Genomic DNA, 23,571 nt, shown 5'->3' with positions numbered 1-23,571 from the left:
CCCCGCTTTTGGAAAGCGGGGGCCAAAGCGGGGGCAGGCGGGGCCCCGCTTTACTTCGCACACATGCTTTTCAAAAGCGGGATCCCGCTTTCTCCCGGAGTAGTATTGACAGTCTGTAACAAAAAGCACTGATTTGAACAAATTATAGATCAGTACATAAACATTTGCCAGAACTGGTTTGCCACTCAAATGCCAAATGATAAAATGATATCAGCATACAAACATGTGAAGTTACGGATACATTTACATTTATTCATTTGGCAGACGCTTTTATCCAAAGCAACTTACAAGTGAGGCACAATACATTGTTCCTATCCATTTATTATTATTATTATCGATAGTCTTTTGAACAGTATTCACTGCAGTTTTAATAACTCAAATCCAAAAAACAGATCCTCTGTCTATTATTATTCATAGTCTGCTGAACAGTATTCACTGCAGCTTTAATCAACTCAAATCTGAAAGACACTCTGTCTGTCTATACATGAGCTTGTTTCTTGCAGTAATTTTCCAAAAGGTTTAGGCGGGACATTAAAATCTCATGTGGTCTAGTTTTTACAGCAAGGTAGGTCTTGGGTACAACCATGTTTAGCTGCCCCCGTAGAGTGAGACAAAAAAAATGAATACAATAAAAAGCACTCGAAATGTGTTTGGCATCCACCATCTTTGCCCTGCGGTACAATTGTGATGCCATGAAATGCTCTCCAGTTTTAGTGAAGTGACGGCGGCTGGCAAGACTGTTTTCATCTTTGATCACATTATGACAAACTCTTGTCTATGTACAGTCACGGGGTCTACTTGACCTTTAACCTGGCTCTCAAAAAGACAGCGACGCAAGAACATTTGTGAACGGACTCTGCTGCGAAAACTCTTCCTGCGGTCAACCCGCAGAAACACAACTGACGTCTAGTCTTACAATCGGGGCGGGGATTTTTTCCTGAGTGCAACGGCCTTGGCCAATCACAACACTCTCTATCAAGTGGAAATCAGTATTGACCAATAGGAATAAAGTAGTAGTGTATGAGCGTTATTTGTGTTAGGTGGAGACCAATTGAAATAAGAAATATGGAACTAGGACGGTTGCATGGTGTCTCAGTATGGAACTTTCAGATTTAAAAACAGAAATTAACGCTCGTTTTCGCCGTTGACTCTTGTCAACGTTCATACTAAGAATGTGTGATATTGCACTACTTCCTCGAGTTCCAGGCTTCGTTCTCAACGCAACGCTCAAAGGCGTAACTCGCGTCGACTATTAGGAAGCCCTGCAAGCTCTTCTTGTCCACGGATAAGAGGTGACCAGAAATATCGAACGGTAACGGCAGGTTCTTGTTAGCCAGCCGGCTAGCTCCGTAGGTTGCAAGCGAGTTAGCTGTGTTGGCACAGATATACGCTCGGTGTTATTGTGAGCAAAGTAGCGACTTCCGTCGTTGGTCGCACATTCAGCTGGCGTGCTAATCAAGAAGTTACCTGGCTAAACTAGCTAGCTAGTGTGTTCTGACTGCGAGAAGAGCAGGCTAGTTAGCCGGCCAGCTAGTTTTGTGTTTCCGATAAACTGCGCTGTGTTCTTCCGGTTTCTCTTTCTTAGTGGAACGTTAGCTAGCTAGCTAACCAGCTAACAAGCTAACTTCCATTGCGTGTTGATCTCTGCAATCCATCCCCTGTCACTCATTCAGTAGGTGTAACACTGAGTTACCAATTCCCGTGCTACTGGTGTTTATTGTGCAATTAGCTAGCTAGTTGCACATCAACTGTCTGGCTCTGTAGCTTCATTGTGAGGTCCCGCTTAGTCTCTGTGCCCTTCAGTTTCAGCGAGGTCTCCTCTTAGCGTCTATGCCGAGCGGCTGGCTAGCTAATGTCCGATTAGACATTTAGGCTAGAGCGGCTGTCAGCGTCAGTTGGTTAACTCGCCAGCTAGCTTGAAACCTGCATGATCTACACACTTTCTCTTTCTTTTGATGGAATGTAAGTTACCTGTTTACCTGTCCATGTGAAGAGACTTGTAGAAAGCTAGCGATCCCGTCTTATAACACCTTTATTAACTAAGTTAGCTTTAGCAAGGGTTTAGGAACTGCTTATGCAGCTAGCTTGCGTGCTAGCTAGCTGATGTCTTTAATCATTGAATTCCTTAATTTGTTTTAGTTAGCTCGGTAATGGTAGTCACATTTAAGTAATTACAGGCACTCCGGTATCTAACGTTAGCTCCAGTTATCGTTACAGGCAGATTAAAAAACAGCCAATTTGCGAGTTTCATATATAATTTATGCGCCTTAATTCACCTTAGAAAGGAACACGAGAAGCTGAATTTAGCGAATTGGTTTGTTCGCTGGCCAGCAAGTTTTTGTTACAGTTTCTTAAGTGAAAAGTAATGCGCTGTCTCTATCCAAGGTAAACGGTCAATGAATCGGAAACTAGGGGGGAAATGATGTTGAACTGGTTGTTCACATTCATATGTAATCGCTGGCGAACCTGGATCAGCTAACGTTAGAGATCTTGGTAATTAGATTGTCATCTGTATTTTAACACGCAGAAGAGGATTGCTGGGTAGAGTTTTAAGTTTCGTGTCCATCTCGCGCTGTCTGCTAATATAATATTAATCCTGACATCGCTTATCTTTCAGTATGTGGATGGAGGGGAGAGATGGAGGGATGCAGTAGAATGAGCGTCAGAGAGCTGTGTGAGACAGATGACCTGGCTACCAGCCTGGTGTTGGATCCGCTGCTGGGTTTCAACACTCATAAGATGAATATAAGGTATGGAGATCATGCTATTGCCTACACTACTAACAATACATGTCAGACACTAATGAGGAGCTGGGTCACCAGACCTGGGATTTAGCTAGAATGAGCTGTTGCCGTTGATAGAACCCAACCAGCACACTACCCCAAGTTTTGGGGAACATTTTATTTTTGTGTTAACAAATCCAGAGCTTTAGCTTCCATTAATATGTAGTTTTGACGTGATATTTAATTTGAGCTGTCAGGTTTTTTGACATCCTTTTTCATTTAAATGTGTAAAATCCAGCTTTTACAGAAAGATAACATAATTTTTACATTTAATTGCTTGGCAGACTTATCCAGAACAACTTCTACGGGTTAATTAGGAATTACATTTTGGAAGATAAATGATTTTACATGCCTGCTCAATAAAGCTGAATTGGTTTAGGGACATAAATAAATTGTTTGGGTAAAGGAAACATGTTTTGTGTTCACAAAACATTCAGAGGTAAAAATCATGCAGGGGTGCTACCTCTGAGTTTGAGGCAATTTCAAATGCATCTTCAAATAATGTTAACAGCTGCTTAAATATCCCAGATTGTCTCAGCACACGGTACAGATAAAGTGATCTGCTTCAGTCAAGATTCAGTCATAATTTATGTACAGCGAATTCACTGCCTGCCTGCAAATGTTGAAGTAGTGGGGCCTACTACACAAAACTCCAAAACTCAACTCTTGTGTATCTTGTAAATACATGGTTCTTGTGTCGACAGGGATGCAGGGTAAATCTGTAGTGAAATCAGTAGTGTCTACTTAATTCCATTATTATTTCACTTATGCGTAACTGCAACATATTGAAATATACAAGTGAAATTACAGTGTGGTTTTAATACATAAATAACTTTTGTGCAATTGTGTATGACTGCAGTTAGTTTTGTTTGTGGTCCTGAAATGCAAAATAGCTGAAATACAGGTCATCCCTGATGGTGCAGCTCTATTAAAAAATAAAGACTGCAAGAAGTTGGACAAGTACATTCTCTTCATTCCAGCAAACTAAACCTTCATTGTATGACCACAAGCAATACAAATGCATTAACCATGTAAATACTGTGTTCATAAAGGATTTTTTTCTCATTTAATTATTATTCAGTCTGTTGATTGTCCCAAATTGATTTTCCTCAGAAGCAACTTCCCGAGTAGTCAAGAAAAAAAAACTATATTTGTTATTTGCTGTATCCAGATCTCTTTTTGAGACATGTTACTTTGCACATACAATAAAAAGCTCATGATGCTAAAGTTATGTAGAATAGGTGTAAAAATATATTCTGATGTGCAAGACTGGTACAAAAAGAGCTACACAGCACAATGATTGTTACTCACTTTTTCAAAGATCTGTTCACTGTTATTGTAACTTTCATTTTTTTAATGAATTAATCATTTATGATCTGACAATTTTTGTTTCCTCCTGTATTTTGTATTATGTCTTCTTGTGAACACAGCTTGCTGGATTTTTTGTATAAATTGCTCAGGGTGTCAAAGTCAAGTTCATATGTAAGTTGATCACCAGCTCAGTATGTATGTAAAGCAGCTTATTTACAACCAAAATGTAGGTTATTTCTTATTTAAGCATGTTTCATTTAAACACCAACAACTCCAGGTCTGTTCAATTCATGTTTGGTAATGAGAAATAGAATTCGTCATTTATAGTCTGAGTTCATATGCTAATTATTTTTTTTCTTTCAGCCCCCCTCCTGAGATCCGACGCTGGGGTTATTTGAGAGAGACACTGCTGCGCTTCAAAAGGACCCATGACTTTCAGGCCACCTTTGAGGCCTTGACGGTGGGAGAGTGGGCATGGGGCTACTTCACCGAGCTTGGCTCACACAGGCAGGAGCTGCTGAGGCAGCATGTGAGTAATGGTGCTGGTGCTACGCTGTGTCTGGGTAACATGTGACTGTAGGCATCAGTTCAGCTGTGTGTCTGTGATGTCTGTGCATGTAACGCACCGTGGAGTGTCGGCCATTCCATCTATAGTCAGGCATTTCCTCACATACTTTGGTGTTCAGTTCACTTAAATTTGACAGCAGGTATTCCGCATCCATTCGTATAGTTCATCAGTGTCAATTTGGGCTGAAATTGCAGCCGTCATTTTTGCTATGCTTCCAGGTCACAATATCTTTGGAAGTAATGTAAGTTAAGTAGAATCCCGATTTATGGACACAGAGACCCCACATGTCGGGAAATCTCAATAAAGTTGTGGAGGAAGCTGGTTGTAAAACTGTTTTAAAAATCATTTTAATTTTCAGCTAGAGCAAAACCACAAGTGGGCATATTACATTAAGCTTTAAACATTCGTATTTATTCATGTATCATGCTGCATGTAAGATGTCTGTGTCATTGTTAGCTGTCACAGAAATGTCTAGCTTCAAAAAATTCTGGCCATATGACACCAATACCTCAAAAACTTATTACAATACAGAGCCTAAATGAGTTCATATGAATGTTTGACTAATGTTTGCTAACATCTTAAAAGATAAATTTGAGACCAAAGTAGGCATGTCATGATGCCAGAAATTTAGTAGTCGATACCAATACCAGTGAAATTCCACAATTCTTGATACCCAATTCGATACCATGGTAAAAAACAAAAACAAAACAATAAATCCCATGTACTTCAACATACACTCCTTTATTAAAAACACTTCAACATTACAAAAAACAACAACAGTGGCGTGTAGCCTTCAAGTATTTAAGATAAACAATATTGTGCTTAATTACAAACAATCAACTTTTTATGATGGCACAGCATTTCAATTGCAGTATCTGGTCAAGACATGAAAAAATATGGAAATAATAAATAGACCTATATATAATAATGTAATATAATGTAATGTAATATAATATGTGCCTCTGAAAATCTTCTGATATGGTTGACTGTGTATGTATTTGCTGACTTTGCTCCTGCCTCTCCTGGTCGACATCCTCTGGCTGATACTGTGAAAGGAAAATGATGAGATTTCAGTTATCGGGTAGAGCTCAAAGGCTGCACACACAATGTAATAACACACACACACACACACACACACACACACACACACACCTCTATATACTCAGAGTGCAAGCAGTAGTTTAAATTTACTGACATGGTGACAGACCATTAGTCCGGAAGTATTTATTTAAAACGCTAATGTTATATTTTGTTGACAGATGACACAGACTGAACGGTAAGGACGGTAGGCTACTACTACGAGCTATGGTTACATTACGTTAGCCTAAACACGGTAGCCTTTAGCGTTTAGCCATTGCAAACATCGTATGGAACATAGTTGGCTACACAGCAATGCCAGCTGTCTCAAACAAAGATGATGGTAACGTGTATTTCAGGATAAGGATAACAAGGATCACACTTTACGTTGTTAATGTAACGTTAACATCAGTTGAAACTCACTCACCTTAAATTCTTTGAATAAATCTGGATGTCTGTCTTTGAGGTGCTTCAAGTTGGAAGTGTTTCCTCCTTTCGTTTGAAAAGTTCGATGGCACTGTTTGCATACTGGTTTTTGCAAATTTATTATTAATCCCTGAGGATCCGCCTCGAACGCAAAGTACTTCCATGCACGGCTCTTACTGTTTTCCTTTTCGACGAGTCGAGGCGGAGCTGTGGCTGCAGCTGCATCCCAGTTACCTGCGGTACTGTAGAAAAACGAGTACCGTCACGTTTTCAGAATTTTGGCATCAACTTGGTACTGAAGCATCGGTCCTTGTGACATCCCTAGACCAAAGTGTGCGAGCCCCTAAGTAATGGTTGATTTGAAATCAAATGATCCACCCATAGCTTAGTGCACTTTGGATTTAGTTTTCCTTGTAATATGTGTATTCTTGCTGCATCTTTATGGAATAATTTTCTAACTTTTGCTGTTGAAAAGCATACCCTCTGGCTTATGCCACACTGATTAATTTCATACTTACAACCTTTCTAATACTCAAATCAACTACACTGCCATAAGTTGCTGTAGGTTAATACAGCACAGCATACCTAGGGAACGCTAAATACTATTGCTCTGTCAATGACTCTCTTGACATAGACTCTGTCAATGACTGCAGTATTAGTGAAAGTTGGAATTGCCCCGAATCAAATCTCTCTCTTTTTTTAGGTTTATCGCTATCTCAGTGCCTTCCTATTGGACAGTGGTGTCCAAATTGAGTCATGTGATCGTTACTCCTCTGAAACCAATGGAGCCAAGATAACCTCCACTCGACACTGGTGAGAGCGAGGGTTAACATATTGTTATGTATGTGGGGTATGGGCATATAAGGTTGTGCGTAAGGTTTTCACATTTTTTCTAACGGAGGTGGCAATTTGTGTGTATATGCTGGAATCTTTTTGTTTGTCGCCGAAGCACTATGTACAAATGGGTCTAGTCTTGATTTTTTTTAGTGAGAAAGTGTATGTGCGAAAATATGTGTTTGTCAGTCGTCCACGTGTTTATGCCGAGTGCCACTGTGTTTGCAGGGCAGTGGGAGAGAGGGTGGAGGTGTTGCAAGGCTGCATTGCAGAGCTCAGCCCAGCAGACAGCGCAGTGTTGAGAGCAGGAGTGAATGACTTCAGTGTGATGTACTCCACTCGGAAGCGCTGTGCTCAGCTGTGGCTGGGGCCAGCAGCCTTCATCAACCATGGTGAGGCTTCAGTTTCTGTGCGTTATTCCCTGTTGCTCCTTTGCTATCACATATAACAGATTTATTTTGAATAGCCAAGTACTTACATCACATAACATCATATCAGCAAAGCGTACGAGACACACATTTCATGTTGTGGACATTAATGCGCTGTTATTTCCCCATTCATTACTTACACAATTCATTGCAGTCTAGTTAAAATCTCTAATGACCAATACTGCTTAGATTTTCAACATTTCTTCCAAACATTTTAATCTTAAGGCTGATACAGGTTTATTGTTTTCAGTTTCCTTTTATTTTGAAGAAGTGGGGACAGTTGTCAAGCTTTCCCTTTCTTCACACAAGTACTCGTAGGTCAGGTTCATATATATATATATATATATATATATATATATATATATATATATATACTTGTAAAAATCCTGCTGTGTTATCATTAAGTACATATCGTTAAATTTTACAAACAACATTTCACTTACATTTCACATGACATTAATAAAGAATTAAAGTTTGACAGCTAGCTAACAACCTGTTTAAATATTATGTATAGAAATTCATTTGCTTCCCGGAAACATAATTGTAGCAAGATATGTGATACAAGGTAAGATAACTAGTATCAGCCAACTAATGTTTTCACGTATGTGATTACGTAGCTACAGGTAGTTAGCTAGCTAGCATCTTTAGTGAACATTTGTGAAACAAACTGCGGTATATTAGTTTACCTTTTTTACAGTAGCACAACATGTACCTTCCTCTTATAGTGTGTCTGTTTGAATGTCTGCTTAGTGTTCCATTTACCAACCCGTCAAAGGGTGGAGAGGGTGGAAAAAACAAAATAGGCTTAAAAAACAAAATAGGCTTAAAGCTTACCTAGCTGAATCACCTCTGTGGTCAGGAAGGTAAATTGAACACAAGTTATTAACTATCATGATCTTTGAAAAAACACCGTTTGATGTGTTATTTATTACTAGTTAGCTGTTGTTAGTGGTACATGCTAAGCAGACTGAATTTTTTATTTGTTACTGTGAAATATTATAACCTGTCCAATTTGGAATAAATTTCATTTTGATATATCGTTGTCATATGTTGGGCAAGTATTTATTTTGTTAGGCTGCAAAGAACTTTTTTGGTGATGGCCAATTTAAATATTGTTTAGTTGTGGAGTTAATATCTCTGTTGAAGTGTAGTTATGCATAGTTGCAAATGAATAAATGCAGTTATACAAGTACTGTTGTATTCTGATTTAGATCATTGAGCATTACAAATTTTGAAATGCCCGTCTCTAATATTACCTGTCCCTTTTTTCCTTTCATAATATGAAGACTGCAGACCAAACTGTAAGGTAAGAACAGTACAATTTTGTCTTGCTCTTGTTTTTCTGTCTATCTCCCAGTGTCAGTTATGAGTTAATTCCTGTTGATCACTTATTGTCAACTCCTGCTACTTTAGGTAGTTTTAAAGCTCAGAGGTTCTTAACCATGGGACCTCAAAGTTTGCTACTTGATTGTAAGACTTTAGAACATCTCAAGTAGTCAGTAGTTGGAAGGCCATGAGATTTAATTAGTAACATACTGCAACAAACTTTTGCCACAAGGAGGCCCGATTCTTTTTTTTAGTATTTTAATATTCATATGTTGTTTTTCCATTATTTTTATCTTGCCTGCTGTGCATACATATCTAGTATATGACACATCATGCAAAATATGACAGAAGTACACAGGACCCATTTTGCACAAAAGGCAAAGAGATCCATTGCTATACTGTAGCTCACAAACTACATACCCAGAGATTTGTATTTATGATAATGCTAATGGTATCTGGTATGTCTTCCTTCAGACTGAAATCATTTTATGTACAGCAGCAGCGGCCTGAAAAACAGTTTCTTTATCAGCTCATGATGTCCATTTGTGTGTTCGATTGTCAACTAAAATAATAACAGTGGTGTCATTCTTTTGGGTCTGCTTTCCGCTCCCATTTTGAAAATTCTCACTAATGGAAGGCCGACATTCTGCTTTTAATCCAGTATGAAATAAAGCTCCCTCTTCTCCATTGCCACATTATACAGGATTTGGCACAGCAATTTCTTGATTAAATACAAACCTGTCATCTAGTCTGGGGATTGGTAACCAGGTCAGAGTTCAATTTATTTTTATGTTTGTGCCATGGCAAAGGAGCTTCAGTTTCAACAGCTGAAAGCTCAGGCTTAGGAGGGCCTGTCAGTCAGAGACTTTTGGCATTTTCCTGTCTGATATCAACACCATTGGACCTGGTGTCATCTGTGGTGGTTAGGACAGCTGACTCTGGTTGTTGCATCTGTAAACCCGGAACAAAAGATGACAGATGTGGCTGGACTGATAAAGAAATGAAACTTAATGAGCCTGGTGACAGCCAGTAGCTCAGATTTTGCAGTGTGATCCACTGAGCTGGAATGCATCCCTTTGTCTGTTTACTTGACATATTTTTTAGACATAGATGAATATCAGGTTAAAACTGAAGAAAGGCCATCCAAAGAAATCTGGAGACCCAGGTTTAGCTGTCTTTTAGAAATTGTATCAAATCATATATAACTGCACATTTCTGCTAGAGTGGTATTTAACAATACAGACTAAAGTAGAAATGAAACCCAGCTTTTTTCCCCAACCCATTATGGATTCCATGCTGTGAATTTTTCATGGTGACAATGTTACAGAAATAGTAAGGACTGCTGGGCTGTTATAAAATGACTGTTTATGTTGCCCTGGTAATTTTTTGTTTTTAAGTTTTAGTTTTGATTTGTTTTCCTGTTTTTTATTTAAAAATTTCCACTAAGCAGTAAGTGTTTCCTTCTATTTGGACAATAAAATACACATGTGTACACACATCCACCATTTGTAGGTTGCCACACAATACAGCATTAAGCAATAACAGGAAAAAAAAAATTGCCACCTTTTACCCCTTTTGAGACATTCACAGACTTGTGGATGGTTTTTCTGCCTCTTTGTCCATAAACAAAATAACAGTATTCTCTTTCTCCCTGAATGATATGTTTTCTGTCTTGTTTGTGAGACTTTTTTTATCTTCCTTCTTTAACTGCTAGATGGAGTAATATTGAGCAATAGTATTAAAACTAGTACATGGTAGCTGTTGGCCTCAGATACTTTACACGACAAAATGTATATCATACACTGCATAGAAAAGTATGACAGACCAATGGTCTAAGTTATGGACTGCACGTTTATACCTTCATTGAATACGACAGTAACAGTAACAAGTAACAGTAATTTGACACCAACTTTGGCCTAAACCAGCTTAAAAACCAGAAGGTGTTCCAACTATGTGCTGCTGATACTTAAAGGGGTGGTCTTGATTATTGTCAATGGGGCAGATGTGCTAACACAAATTGACAGTTTTACAATATTTAACTTGTTAATTAAACCCAGTTAATTTAGATCAAATAATTGGTTATCATCTAATGCTTTCGTTGATTAATTTCTCTAATTAAAAATATTATTCATTACGGCCCCTTTATGTCAGTATTCCCTATCCACTGCATTATACTACAACACTGACACAAGTAATGCCTTGACTCGTCAGACTCCTCTTTTCCTTGTTTGTCACTGGGAGTATCAGTTTTCTGTTCTGCAGCATCGTCGCTCCGTTCTGCATGATATTGCCGTCTGCAGCCGCTCACTGTTTGTTATGCGTTATTTGTGTTCGTACTCAGCATTTGAACTTTTCCTGTGTCTCGCTGTCAGTTTGTCCCCGGTGACAAGTACGGGGCGTGTGTGAAGGTGATCCGGCCTATTGCCCCCGGGGAGGAGATCACTTGTTACTACGGCGACAGCTTTTTTGGTGAAGCTAACGAAATGTGTGAATGCTGCACATGTGAGAGGTGAGAGTTTTTGCTTGTAAATGAATTCGCTGCTTTTTACATTATATCGTTAATATTGTCATAATAATATATTATATACCGGTAACAAGAAAATAGAGGAAATGTGTAGTAACACCCACATAATACACATATGTAAACACCCTCATAACAGCAGACTCAGTGACATACAACATAGTGACACTGCAACAACACATCGACAGTATAGACACCTATCAAACAGAGCAGCAGTCAAAGAAATTGTACATGTGCTTTATCATGTGCATTGTGCAGGTTCTCTTCTGTCAAATTCAGAAAGTAAACTGAAAGATGTTATGAGGTTTTTGAGTTCCGCTTGAAATTGAAATAATGTTTGTAGTTGACAGTTATGTGAATAATTGCGTTTCATGTCTTTTTAGGAAAGGAGAGGGGTTCTTTAGGCGTAGGGAGAGAGAGACGATCCATGAAGACCCAGGTGATATTGCTGGGCAGAAGTACAGTTTGAGGGAGACTGACCTTCGCCTCAATAGAGAGAAGGGGAACTGCACCCCAGGGTCTACCACTGCTCCCACAAGCACAGGTAGGTTACTCTCACTCTGTGGTATTACTTCACTCCTGGATCTGGCAGAGGAGCGGCAGTGTAGCATAGTGGTAAAGAACAGGGCTTGTAACCGGAAAGGTTGCTGCTTCAGGGTACTGCTGCTGTACCCTTGGCCGTGAGTCTTAACCCAGAATTGCCTCAGTAAATATCCAGCTGTGTAAATGGATGACATGTAAGAGCTGTAACTCTGGATAAGAGCATCTGTTAAATGACAATAATGTAATGTATTGGATCCATCAGTCAAGGCATGTATGCTGTTAACCTGCCCCTGTTAAACCAAGAAACTCTTGTTGTCTGGTCCTGTTTAGAAGTGTAAGAAAGATTAGAGGGCCCCTTAAAAGTATATGATGATTATATGCCTTGTCATTTCAGCAGCATGTTCATAAAAAAGGGCAAAAAGTCCTGTTTGTGTATGTTTTTGTATGTTTCTGGTTAGAGCCAGTCATAGCATACATTCCCCAATGAGTTGACACTACTTGGCTTTACGATCTCCAAGTAGTGGGATCTGACAATCTGCCGATGTCTAATATTATTTGCTCGCTTGCTTCATAGAGAAGGTTAAATGTCACTGTCGTTTCTCTTTCAGCTCTCCCCCCTAGACCCTCCCTCTCTCAGCGGATGAAAAGGAGTACCCTGGCTGTGAGCAGCAGCAGCAGCAGCAGGAGAATGAGAAAGAGGAGTAGATGCAGACAGGAAGAACATGGGAGAGCAGAAATGAAACAGAACCTTGTGATGCCCTCTTTGTCACACATTGTGTTTAAAGATCTGAGGGTGTGCCTGCGTCGCTGTCCGGTAGATTTGTTATCGAAATGCACGTGGCCCACCGATGATGGGAAGGCCTTGTCATGTCTGACTACAGACGGGAAGCCTAAAGACACGGAGACACGAGACGGAGCTACCATTCCCCTGACTGCAGGAGAAAAAAAGAAAGGAGGAGGAGAAATTGAGGAAGGAGAGGAGATGGAGAGCAACAGCACTTTTGATCATAAACCAGCTCTTGAGCAGAACCTGCAGCCCTTTACAGTCAGCACTTGCTCTCATCATGGTGGGAATGATGAACACAAAGAGAAGAGGAGGAGCCTGGGGGAGAAGCTCAAACTAGTGGATAAGTCTTCCCTTGCTACACAGTCACTGATGTCCTCTGGAACAAGGAACACGGCGAGAAAAAAATGTGACTGTTCTGATACTGGCTCACAATCAGCCATTCACAGAGTTGTTGTCACTAATAAGAGGAACAGTAGCAGCAGGATTGCAAGCAGACATAACAATGTCCCAAATGACCACAGGCAAATTTGTAGCAGCAGCAGCAGCAGTGATGGCTTTGGTAACATAAATGGCAGTGGTAGCAGTGTCATGACTGCAGTGGATGGCGTTGACGCAGCTACCACTGACAATGCCAGCAGTGTCACCGTTGCTAACAGTGGGTCCACCAGGAGTGTGTCAAATGCCATTAATCAAACATACACTGGAGTAGGGGAGTCAAAGAGCAGTGAACTACAGCATACAGACTGTCAGGCTGTTGTTTTGAGAAAGGACAGCAGTGAACATACACATACTCAGGTGACTGACGGCACGAATCGGAATTCGAAACGCCCAGAGAGCAGCAGTGTTAGCAACGGAAGTGGGGTATGCAAAAGTTTCCGAGGCAACTCTAGAGATGGAGGATGTAGAGATGAATTTTGCGCCCCAGTTCCACATTCCTGTGTTTCTTCTCTTGCCACTGTCCCCTCCCGCTCTGTCAATGTCCACAGCTTTTGCATTCTCTCACCTGCCTCCCAGTCTCTGTTGTTTCAGTTGAAGCGGTACCCGACAGTTGATCTTGTGAGAGTGTCCATTCCAGGAGGTGTGGAAGCAGGCAATGCTGTTCAGGGAGCAGAGAAAGAAGGTGGCAGTGGGATGAGGGATAAAGCAGGAGGGAGATCTGCTGATGTAGAAGAGAGAAAGACTGAAACTAGAGCTTCCAGACCGCAGCACATCTCTGACAGAGGAAGTGGCAAGGATTGTGCAAGATATGAAGGTAAGAAAGTGGTAAAAGAGATGTATTTTAGAGCAGTTGACATTGAAGGTACAGGGAGTGGTAGGGTTTCTGAAGAGATTACTGGTTTACAGCAAGGTAGAGGGCAGAGACGGGAAAGGGTCAGCAGCAAGCCTGTGAAAACTGAAACAGTTGAAGGCAGGGCTAAGGAGGGTAAAAATACAAAAGGGGGAGATGAGAGCGGTGATGGTGATAATGTAGATGGGGGGCTGAAAGACGGGGATAGTGAGAGAACTGCAAAGATTACAAAAGCTTGGGAGAAGGAGGAGAAAGACAATAATTATGTTGAGGGGGGTGGAGAGAAGGGCAAAAAGACAAGGGCAAGTACCAGAATTTTAGAAGGAAGAAGGGAGGACGCTTCAACAAAAAGTGGTGTCAAGGAGAGGTTGGAAGACAAACCCAGGGAGCCAATCGGGGACTGTGCCGTAAATGTGAGTGTGGCTGGAGAGGATCGAGAGACTGGAGTAGGGGTCTGCACTGTGTCTGAAACTCCATCCGAGCAAGAGGGAGGGAGAAATACGGGTAGAACAAATAGAGACGAAAAGAGGGAGGAAAAAACAAGTGGCGGTGAGAGAGACCAGGGGAGAGAGGGAGGGATAGAAAAGAATATGGGTTTTCTTAGAACTGCAAGGACAGCAGGAGAGAAGGAAAAAGGAGTGTTGGATAATGATGACACAGACAAGCAAGGAGAGAAGGGAGCAGGAAAAACCTGGGCCAGTGCTAGAACTGTGAGCAAAAGAGGAAAGGTGGACAAGGTGTGTAGGGAAGATGTAGAGAAACAGAGGGAGGAAGAGACTCAAAGAAAAGATGTCAGAGATCAACAAGACACTACTGTAGGCAAGCCAAGAGAGAGTTTCATCATTAAGGATGTGAGGGTTCTTCTGTCTGATATTTTTGGGAGGAGAAAAGAGAGAGTCATGACAGGGAAAGGAGATGAGGAGATGAAAGGAAGTAGTACAGCACTAGATCTGAAAACAAGTAGCGATGATGTGAAAGAGGAAGAGCATGGAGGAGAGAAAGGGAAACTGCAGGTTCCTGAAACAAATGTGGAGATACAGAAGGGAGGAGGAATTGTGAAAAGGAGCAGTATAAGAAAGAAAGGAAGGTTGACGCAGAGAAAGGAAGCAGAGAAAGAAAAGGATGTCTCACTCGTCACTCAGACACGAAGCTCAAACAAACCTGTAGTGCAAACTGACCTGCAGCAAGAATTGCCTCAATTTAATGAACATCTTTCAGAACATCGTGTGATTTCGGCAGACCCAGTTCCACCCCAGTCTCTTCTTTCAGTCCCAGAGTGTCACACTCCTGCAGAGGATAGTCTTAAACTGAGTGTGGACCTCATTCCGCAGACACAGGTCCAGGCCAGAATTCCATTAAAGAAACGAATGTCTCGAAAAGCAATGGCTATGGAATCTAAACAGATCTTAAATTCAGTTGCATCAGAGGAAATTACAGACGAAGCAAAAGCTTTTTCAGAGCCAAATTTGGAATCACATTTAAATTCAGGAAGAGAAACCAAAGTGACAGCTGCATTAAAGAGAAAGGACAGTGAACTCGAGGAGGAACAGAATCTAAACTGTGCGTCTAAGTCTTATTTTAAGGCAGCCGACTCCAGGAGTAGATCAAAAAAGAGAGCTTTAATTAGAACCTCAAAAAGAAATGCAGCGCTCAGAAAGCTGCGTTCTAGAGTAAACAGAATAGATCATGTTCATTTATGCCAAAAAGTACAGTCGCCAAAGACAGGGGAAGAGAAAGGGGAAAGCATAACAGCAGGAAATACTACAGAGCAGGAAATGGGAAACTTTGGGGTTAACACAGAGAACAGAAACCCAGATGGAGAAATGGGAATGGTAGTGAGAGAAGGGCCAGAAGGACTGGAGAGCAACACAGCAGAGTCAGAGCAGACAGAAGTGAGTGAAAAAGAGGCTGAGAGTAAGACAATTGAGACTGAGAGTGACAAAGAAGAGACGGGGGAAGGAGACCAAGATAAAGTAGAGGGTGATCAAAATTCCAAGCCTCAGATGAATGTGTGCGTGGGCCATAGCCCATCACCTGCTGAGATCCACATGGACAGCCCAGAACCTGGAGAACGGTCTACTCCAGATTATATGGTAGCGGCCCAGTGCAGTTCAGGGCAGGGAAAAGAAGTGGGTGAAGCTGGATGTACCGAGGAGGATGAGAGGCAAACTGAAGTCCAGATTTTATCAACTCTCCAAGGGTCTGTTGAAGAAAGGGGGAATAACCAGTGTAGTAACTTGAGGATTCGTCTTAAGAGAAAAAGAGGAGAAGAGTGGGAGATGGAGAAGACTGAGGAGGAGGAGACGATAGCAATTACAAAATGTCCAGTAACAGAAGGGCAACTTTTAGAGCCTTTTAGGGCCATTCTGGACTCTGTCTCAGTTTTGAATCTTGAGATGGAGAGGGAGGTGTTAGGGCAAAGAGCGAGTGGAAATGAAGGAGAATTAGAGCATGCAGCAGAAATAAGGCAAGGTGAATTGGAAAGGTGGGCGAAGAGGGGAGGGTCAAAGTTGGGGAAGACACAAAATAAGCTTGAGAATCTAAATCTGAACAAGGAAAAAGAAGTGGTGGGTGAGGTAGGAATTACAGAAATGAAAAACAGTTTAGAAATAGGAGAAGGAGTTGTAGAAGGAGAGAACAATGAAGTGGTTGACTGGGAGGCTAGTGGGGCACTTGCAGGGCAAGTGAGGCAAGAAAGAAAGAATACTGGCAAGGACAGGGCAACTGAAAGAGATGTAGAGAGTGAGATACCTGGGATGGATGAGACAAACACAGAGCCTGAGATTTTTAAGATTAGACTAATGAGAAATGCAAAAGCAAAGGAGATGATGTCAGAACAGAATGAGAGAAACAGGGAAGGTGATGGAGGTAAAGGTGATGATGCAGATGGAGAGGCAGAGAGGGAGGAACAGATCAGAAAACATTTCAAGACTGAAGCAGAGTACAGTGATGAAGTGGAGAGAGAGGGGACTTTAAATACTGGTGGTGGAGACAGAGCCTTGCTGCGAATCCGGCTGCGCAGAAAGGCAGAAGGTGGATGGACCGTGGAGAGTGAGGACAGGGAGCAGAGAGGTGGACAAAGAGAGGGGAGGGAGAGGGAACAGGAGGGAAGTTATGAGCCCTCAAGAAGGGAAAGAAGGCATACTCGTACTCGAGAGAGGGGTTTCATAAAATTCCAGAAACTGGAATATGAGAAATGCCCGTCTTCATGTTCTCGACTCAGAAGAAAAACTATACTCAAACATCAGAGGGCACCCTCAGTTGGCCCTCCGAAAGTGGAGTCAGTGAATTTCCCGCTTTCTCTCTCACCCCTCTCTCTTCACTCGCCTCATCACAGCTCACAGGAAGAACCTCCGTCTCCTGAACATCAAAACTGGAGAGGGCTGGAGAGGAAGAGGGAGCTGGCAAAAAGCAGAAGAAAGATGAGGAAAGTGTGGCCAAGGCAAGGGAGAGACCTGAGGAGGAGGAGGAGGAGGAGGAGGAGGAGGAGGGGGGAGGGAAGAAGAACCACCTGTCCAAGTCAAAATTTGCTCCAAATGAACCAGGGTCTCTCAAATATCTCCACACTTGAAGCATCAAACCAAGCACAGATCTCAAACAGAAATGTTCCCAGTGACACCAGTACTACCTCCTCTCAGTTCCACCCTAAATCCAACTCTCCTCTCTTACCATTGCTTGAGAAGTCTCTCCTTAACATAGAGTCCAACAGCACAAACTGCTGTGAAGATCTCCTAGATTTTCAGACTTTAAACTTGGAAGGATATTACCACATTCCCCAGCAAAGCAACCTCCAGAATGCCCTTACTGTGTTTTGCCCAGGGGAAGAAGCAAACCATTCAGAGTCTTTCAACAGTCCTTTCTCTCAAGCTGCATCTGAAGCCTGGCACCCAGACACTCCATATCTTGATACACCCAGCCCTCACAGCAACTTCAGTTCAGGTGCAGATGTGCAGAATTTGCCAGATTTCAGCTGCTCTAAGAATGTCTCTCTCTCTCCAGGCGAGGGCCACCCTTCCATCAAAGATACAGTGTCTTTCAACACACTAAGCCTGGGTTTTACATCTCTCCCTGAATCTGAAACACAGGGGTCTCATCCCACAGGAAATGTTTTTCCTGACAAAAATCAACCAATCCTCCACACCAAGGAAGACCCTAAAAGTCAGCACCTTCCTCTCACTAACAAAAAACAGTGCTCCGACAAAGAATTGCTAATGTTTGGCCCTATGTCTAGTCATGGGTATATGCCTCCCCCCAGCTCTCTCACTCATGGGCTTCACATGAATCCGCTCAATTCCAGCTTCGGTTCTAAGGGAAGCTCTGCACATTCTGCTTGTGCCAAAGTCCAGTCTCACCCCCAGAGCAAAACCATTACTCCTTTCCACAATATCAACACTGCAAATAAACCAGACCCTTTTCCCACCAGCCACACAACAACAAGCTTGTATAATCCAGGGACCCATAATTATTCCACAAAATCATTTGAGTCATCAACAGGCAATAAATCAGCCCCTCACTCACAGTCACAAGCTTTCAGCGTTGGAGGAACATTTTGCTGTGCATATAACAAAAATACGCCCATTTTTGAAAGCTCAAACTATCTAGGGAAGATTCAAGGTGGGAGACTAGATCAGACTTTTCATGCTAACCACTGTAAAAATGTAGCTGCTGTGAGCAATTCTAGCCTGCCGTTCAAGCCTCCAGGCAGTAAATCTGGATACAGTGATTCTGGAAAATCTCGCATCAGTTACAATCCCCCAGATTCCAGCATTGCCTGCCATCAAGCAGGATATCCAGAGTATAACTTCAGTGCAAGAAACGATGCTGTTACTTTTGAAGCATCCAACTACCCAAATAAAGCTGTCTCACACAGCCACCCAATTTATTATCTTGCCAACAGTAAGGAGACAGCAGCCTTCCATAAACCTATCCCAGATAAATCCCATTTTTGCTGTAGTTTATCAGACAAAAATCTCTCCACTTTCCACAAGCCATCTAATTCGGTTCATCAAAGTTATTGCACACCTCACAGCAAAATCTCAAATCAGGACAAATCCCTGACCCACTCGGTTTCCCAAAACCCCCGTTCTGCATTTACCGTCTCTGCCAGTCCTCAAGATAAACGGCAGTCATCTTTCCCCAAGTCACCAGTTTTCACAGCTTGCAACCCTTCTAACTATACCTACAATCCGTCAGCGACAACTGTGGACAAATCACAGTCTGCGTCTCAGTGTAACAGCCCTCAAGTAGTCCATAATCACGCTTCTGAACAGCCAGCCTCAGTAAATAAATCCGTCTCCTATGATCAAGCTTCTCCTTATGTGTTCAACTTCACGGGTGACCACTCAGTGACCCTTGGCTACAAAGATGGAGGGGAGTATTTGAACTATTCAGGGTCAATGCCTACAAATTACACCTACCACTGCCTCATGGAGCCCTCTGGAACACAAGGGAGGCTGGTCCTTGAGCCATGTGGCCCTATGTCTTCAAAGTGTTCACCTTCTCCCTCTCTAGGTGGCTTTGCAGGGTTGAGGAACACGGAGGGAATGCAGAGAGAAGATCAGAATCTGAACTTGCACCAGTCAAGCCAAGCTACAGCCCATACAGTCTCGGTGTCTCGTTCTTTCCCCACGTCCACCCACTCCCTGGTCCCCCGTCACCTGGACAGGAAGCCCAAGAGACTTCGCTTAGTTGTGACTGAAGGCTCTGTGGATCTAGACCTACAGTACACAGACTGATAGTCTTTTTTTTATAAGCCCAGCAGCCAGACAGACTTATCAAAATTGATTGATAAGTGTCTATTTTACTGTTACTACAACAAGATAGTGTTTTTAGCTTTTCCATCTGAAGAAAAATCTAATTCTGCCTGAGCCTTTTTGAAAAAGGAATATAAATTGTTAAGGGTTTTAAAGAGGTTGCCTTTTAATTTAAATTAAAATCTGACAAAAAAGGTCAAATACCTATAAAAGACGATGTTAATACTTGACTAATGATTTGTGTTTTCAGTAATATTGTTGGTCTTAGCTGGATTTAAATTGTAAAGAGGTAAAATATCATGTGAATAGGATAAAAGAAATTGCAAGAATGAGAAAAAAATGATATGAAGGAGCATACAATTGTGTCTGTTGGACAGACATGTTTTAGAGTACTTAAAGATCTGCTATTTGACATCCATTTTTGGTGAAGTACCACAATTCTCTCTGTGGCTGGCATAGCAGAATGTAACCACTTGGTGGGGATGTTGTGCCCTTAAGTGAATATTTGTACTGTATTAAATGTTTGAATCAATTTCACTTTTTAACATCCTGCATACATTTTTAAATACATCATTGGTGATGAAATGTCTGTGTAAAAGAGGGAGCATGTGTTTTATTTATGTGTGTGTTTGTGCGTGTGTGCATCTGTGCGCATGTGTGTTTACGCGGCCTTACCAAATTAAATTGAAAATTGCAGTCAGTGATGCACAAAAAATGTAACTGCACATGTACGGTGTGTACTTTCTAAGCTTGAGCTGATTCCAGGAAGTCCCCAGAGGGACTCTGTGACGTACTGTAAATGCACAGCTGCTGTAAAGGGGACAGAGCAGTGGGGAAATAACAGTAATTGGTGTAGAATGAGGTGGTGCGCCTCAGGACAGGGAGAAGTAGCATGTTGGGGTGGGAGAGTAGGGGATGTGGCATAATATGGAATTTCTCTCCAAATCGTTACGCTGGATGTCACGTGAACGCTTGTAGTAATGTTTTTTTTGTTAAGCACAATGTCACTGCTGTTTATGAAAAAACACACACACAAGACAGGGTATTGGTGCTAAAGGTGTACTGAGTGGAGTTCTGGTGAAATTGAGCAAATTTTTGTCTTCTTCTGGTTCCATTTTGTTTGATCACAGCTGTAGTTAAGAATGTAAGATACAGAAGATACCAAGAGACTTTGCTAGTATTGCATCTCTTTTATTTTAAGCATAAATGGACAAGTAGAGTGCTTATATCTAGAGCACTTAGGGAGAATTGTTTCACATAGGTACAAATAAATGGTTGTATATTTAATGTCCCTGATGTATTCATATTCATTTATACATAGTGTTTGGATATATACCTGAACATAAGGGTTGACAGATGTCTTTCATTTATGTAATGGAGGTATGTTGAAACCAAACAGAATATGGGATGCTCAGGAGACTGGGCTTAGAGGGAATTGTGATACTGTAAAACATTAATGGTGCTTTTACAACACTTGTTTCAATGAAGCTGGGCAGCCTGTATGTATACTGTATGTTTTTGTGTTTGTTTGTAGATGAAACTATACAGGAAAAATGGCCAATTATTTATTTCAATATCTCTGGTCTTAAAAAAATGGTGCTTTAATATTATTGCATTATAATAAACCAATTGTATACTATATATGAAGTTAATGGTATTGGGTAATTTAACTAAAAAAAATGTTTAAAATGTTTTTCTGTACTTTTTTGGGAGAAAAATTCAAATCCTCTTGTGTGTGTATCCCTCAGACTCATTTTTAAGGTGGGGGTGGGGGTAGGGGGGATCTGGTAGGGGTATGTATTCATAGCCTTTTGTAAAAGGAGGAATTGGAGTGATCCTTTTTAATGTTCTACTGTAAATTAATCCAATGGAAAATTAAAGTTTAAACATGTTTGTTAAACTTTTGCCTATGGATGTGTCAGTCTGGAGAGCTGTAGTTGTAGATAGATAAATGCCCTGTGTTCCACTCATCCTGTGCATATCTGACTTTTTTCTTTGCTCATTTTTTTTTTTTCTTTCCATCCATTTAGTGTCCAGTTCTGTCCTTATTTTTTCTTGGGAACAGCACATCCCTGTCTCTCCTCTTCTGCTGTTATTGCTTCCGTCTCCTTTCTTTATCACTTTCTTCTGCCTCTGTCCACTCTATCCCTCTTCAGTCCATGACCCACTTTTTCTCCGCTAAGCAGCAAGCAAGGGGTTAACTCCAATGGCAAGTAGAACAGCTTTTTCCATAATGAGGACACAGGCAGGAGAGAGCAAGGCAATTCAGGAGTGTGAAGAAAGACTGAAATCCTCTGTGTTTCTCAATTCCCTGAGCTGTGGAAAAAATGTAAGGATTTTACAGGCCATGGTGTTTTAACGCCAGCACTATTGACACAATGATACATGCAGACACTCCAAGACTTACCCCCACACATGCATATGTACAGCAAAGTATCCAACTCTATTCCTTCAGACCTGCCAGAGTGCCGAGCTTATCAAATCAGTTTAACGTCCCTTGAATGGGTGATCATGAGCTCAAGGAGGAAACATAAGCAGAACCTCCAAACGTTAAAAGACAGTCCCTCAGAGGAACACAGCTTGCAGTATGCCTGCATACATCGATACATAGCTGAACAGGCTGTCAAACATTTATCACAGAAACTGAAACGTATAACTGCAGTGGGAACCACCTGTAAGCTACCTCTTTGGGGAAAGTAACTTTTTTTTTAGTGGAGGAAATAAATACAAGTTCCACCATGCCTCAGTGATTCTTATAGAGTATATTCACAACTGTACTGATCCAAGAGTGCAACAGAAGGAGTGAAGATATTTTTGTACAATAAACTTCTTATATAGAAATGTCATTCTGATATTAAAAATTGAAAGACCTTTCTTCATATTACATATTACAACTAATATTAAGAATAAAAACGTAATGTAGAAAATTAATTTTCTTTAGTGGTATTAAAGTATGTTATTGCTGTAGAGTCATAGAGTTTTATCCCCAGGAAAACATTTTAGAATACTGTTAATGGTTTCATTTTTTCAAGCATGTAAATTAGTTTTGATTGTGTAATAAGGTATTCACTTACAAAGCTTCTGTGTTTGGTAACATTTTCACAGGCTAAAATTAAGCCAACTTTTTGGGAACAAATCAAATTTCTAGTGACCTCTGTATTTCTTGTTTCAGTTCCTATTTTTGGCTTAATTTAGCCAGCAGCTGTGGATGATCTCATTCCTGAATCATACTTAAAAGAAGTTTGTTCATCTGAAGCTACTAGTCCACTACATTTGATACAAAATAGCCCGTGAGTGAGCTCATACCGCATTACTGCTGTGACTTTTAGGTGTGTTCTGAACAGCAAGAGCTGGAAAAAAAAAAAATGGAGATACATCGCCACATAAAGCAATTAGATCTTCTTCCATACCCATTCATTATGGCCATAGCAACAAGCAAGTTAATCAACTAAGGCTTTGACCGATGGTTCATTTTTAGCTTTTAAAAGTATTTTATTTTACACTGAATTTAATTGAAAGTTGCCTAAAGACCATGTATGAACTGTTAGCAATAAACAAGCTGTTTTTAAGGGTGGCATGAGGGTAAACCAGTGCACATCCACGGGAAAATAATGCCTGAGATGATAACTCTTCAAAATAGCTGGTTATTGAGCAATGCATTATAAATATAACCCATTGTAGGATGCATCCCAAGTGTAGAAGACGGTATTATTACATCAAGTATGCAGCAAGAACCGTCAGTGTGAGGCCATTGTTTTACAAGTGACATGATCAATCAGGAAGCAAATTGACCTCTGGTAAGGAATTAATTGCCTGACGTTTTACACATGATCATACATGGTACCTATATTATTATGAAACCAATGCCTGCTTTCCTATCCAGTCTGTCTGTTTATTTTTGGTTCCATATCAATAACCGTAGTGGT

The 23,571-nt window shown here is 41.1% G+C and overlaps 1 protein-coding gene across 3 annotated transcripts; it reads left to right on the top strand.

Annotated features, from left to right (window-relative positions):
* The first annotated feature begins 1,073 nt into the window (after positions 1-1,073).
* On the top strand, positions 1,074-19,750 carry kmt5c (lysine methyltransferase 5C). 3 transcript variants are annotated; one of them, XM_036552606.1, is made up of 10 exons: positions 1,074-1,292; positions 2,618-2,750; positions 4,458-4,623; positions 6,869-6,978; positions 7,228-7,391; positions 8,714-8,733; positions 11,126-11,262; positions 11,658-11,818; positions 12,426-13,856; positions 19,404-19,750. In XM_036552606.1, exons 2-10 carry the CDS (start codon positions 2,638-2,640, stop codon positions 19,625-19,627), a joined length of 2,526 nt encoding a protein of 841 aa, XP_036408499.1. In that variant the 5' UTR covers positions 1,074-1,292; positions 2,618-2,637; the 3' UTR covers positions 19,628-19,750. The 3 variants fall into 3 exon arrangements, with proteins under 3 accessions (XP_036408499.1, XP_036408500.1, XP_036408498.1); XM_036552607.1 differs by lacking the exon at positions 19,404-19,750 and adding an exon at positions 17,230-17,396; XM_036552605.1 differs by having other exon boundaries at positions 12,426-19,750.
* Positions 19,751-23,571: the final 3,821 nt, after the last annotated feature.

This window comes from Megalops cyprinoides, chromosome 19, assembly GCF_013368585.1.
Source record: "Megalops cyprinoides isolate fMegCyp1 chromosome 19, fMegCyp1.pri, whole genome shotgun sequence".
Classification (NCBI taxonomy): domain Eukaryota; kingdom Metazoa; phylum Chordata; class Actinopteri; order Elopiformes; family Megalopidae; genus Megalops; species Megalops cyprinoides.
This window is presented reverse-complemented; position numbering and strand designations above follow the sequence as displayed.

Coding starts and splice junctions, on each gene's coding strand:
- kmt5c (XM_036552605.1), top strand. CDS start 2,638: ATGGAGGGATGCAGTAGAATGAGCGTCAGAGAGCTGTGTGAGACAGAT. Junction 6,979..7,227: donor ATAACCTCCACTCGACACTG/GTGAGAGCGAGG, acceptor CTGTGTTTGCAG/GGCAGTGGGAGAGAGGGTGG. Junction 11,263..11,657: donor GAATGCTGCACATGTGAGAG/GTGAGAGTTTTT, acceptor ATGTCTTTTTAG/GAAAGGAGAGGGGTTCTTTA.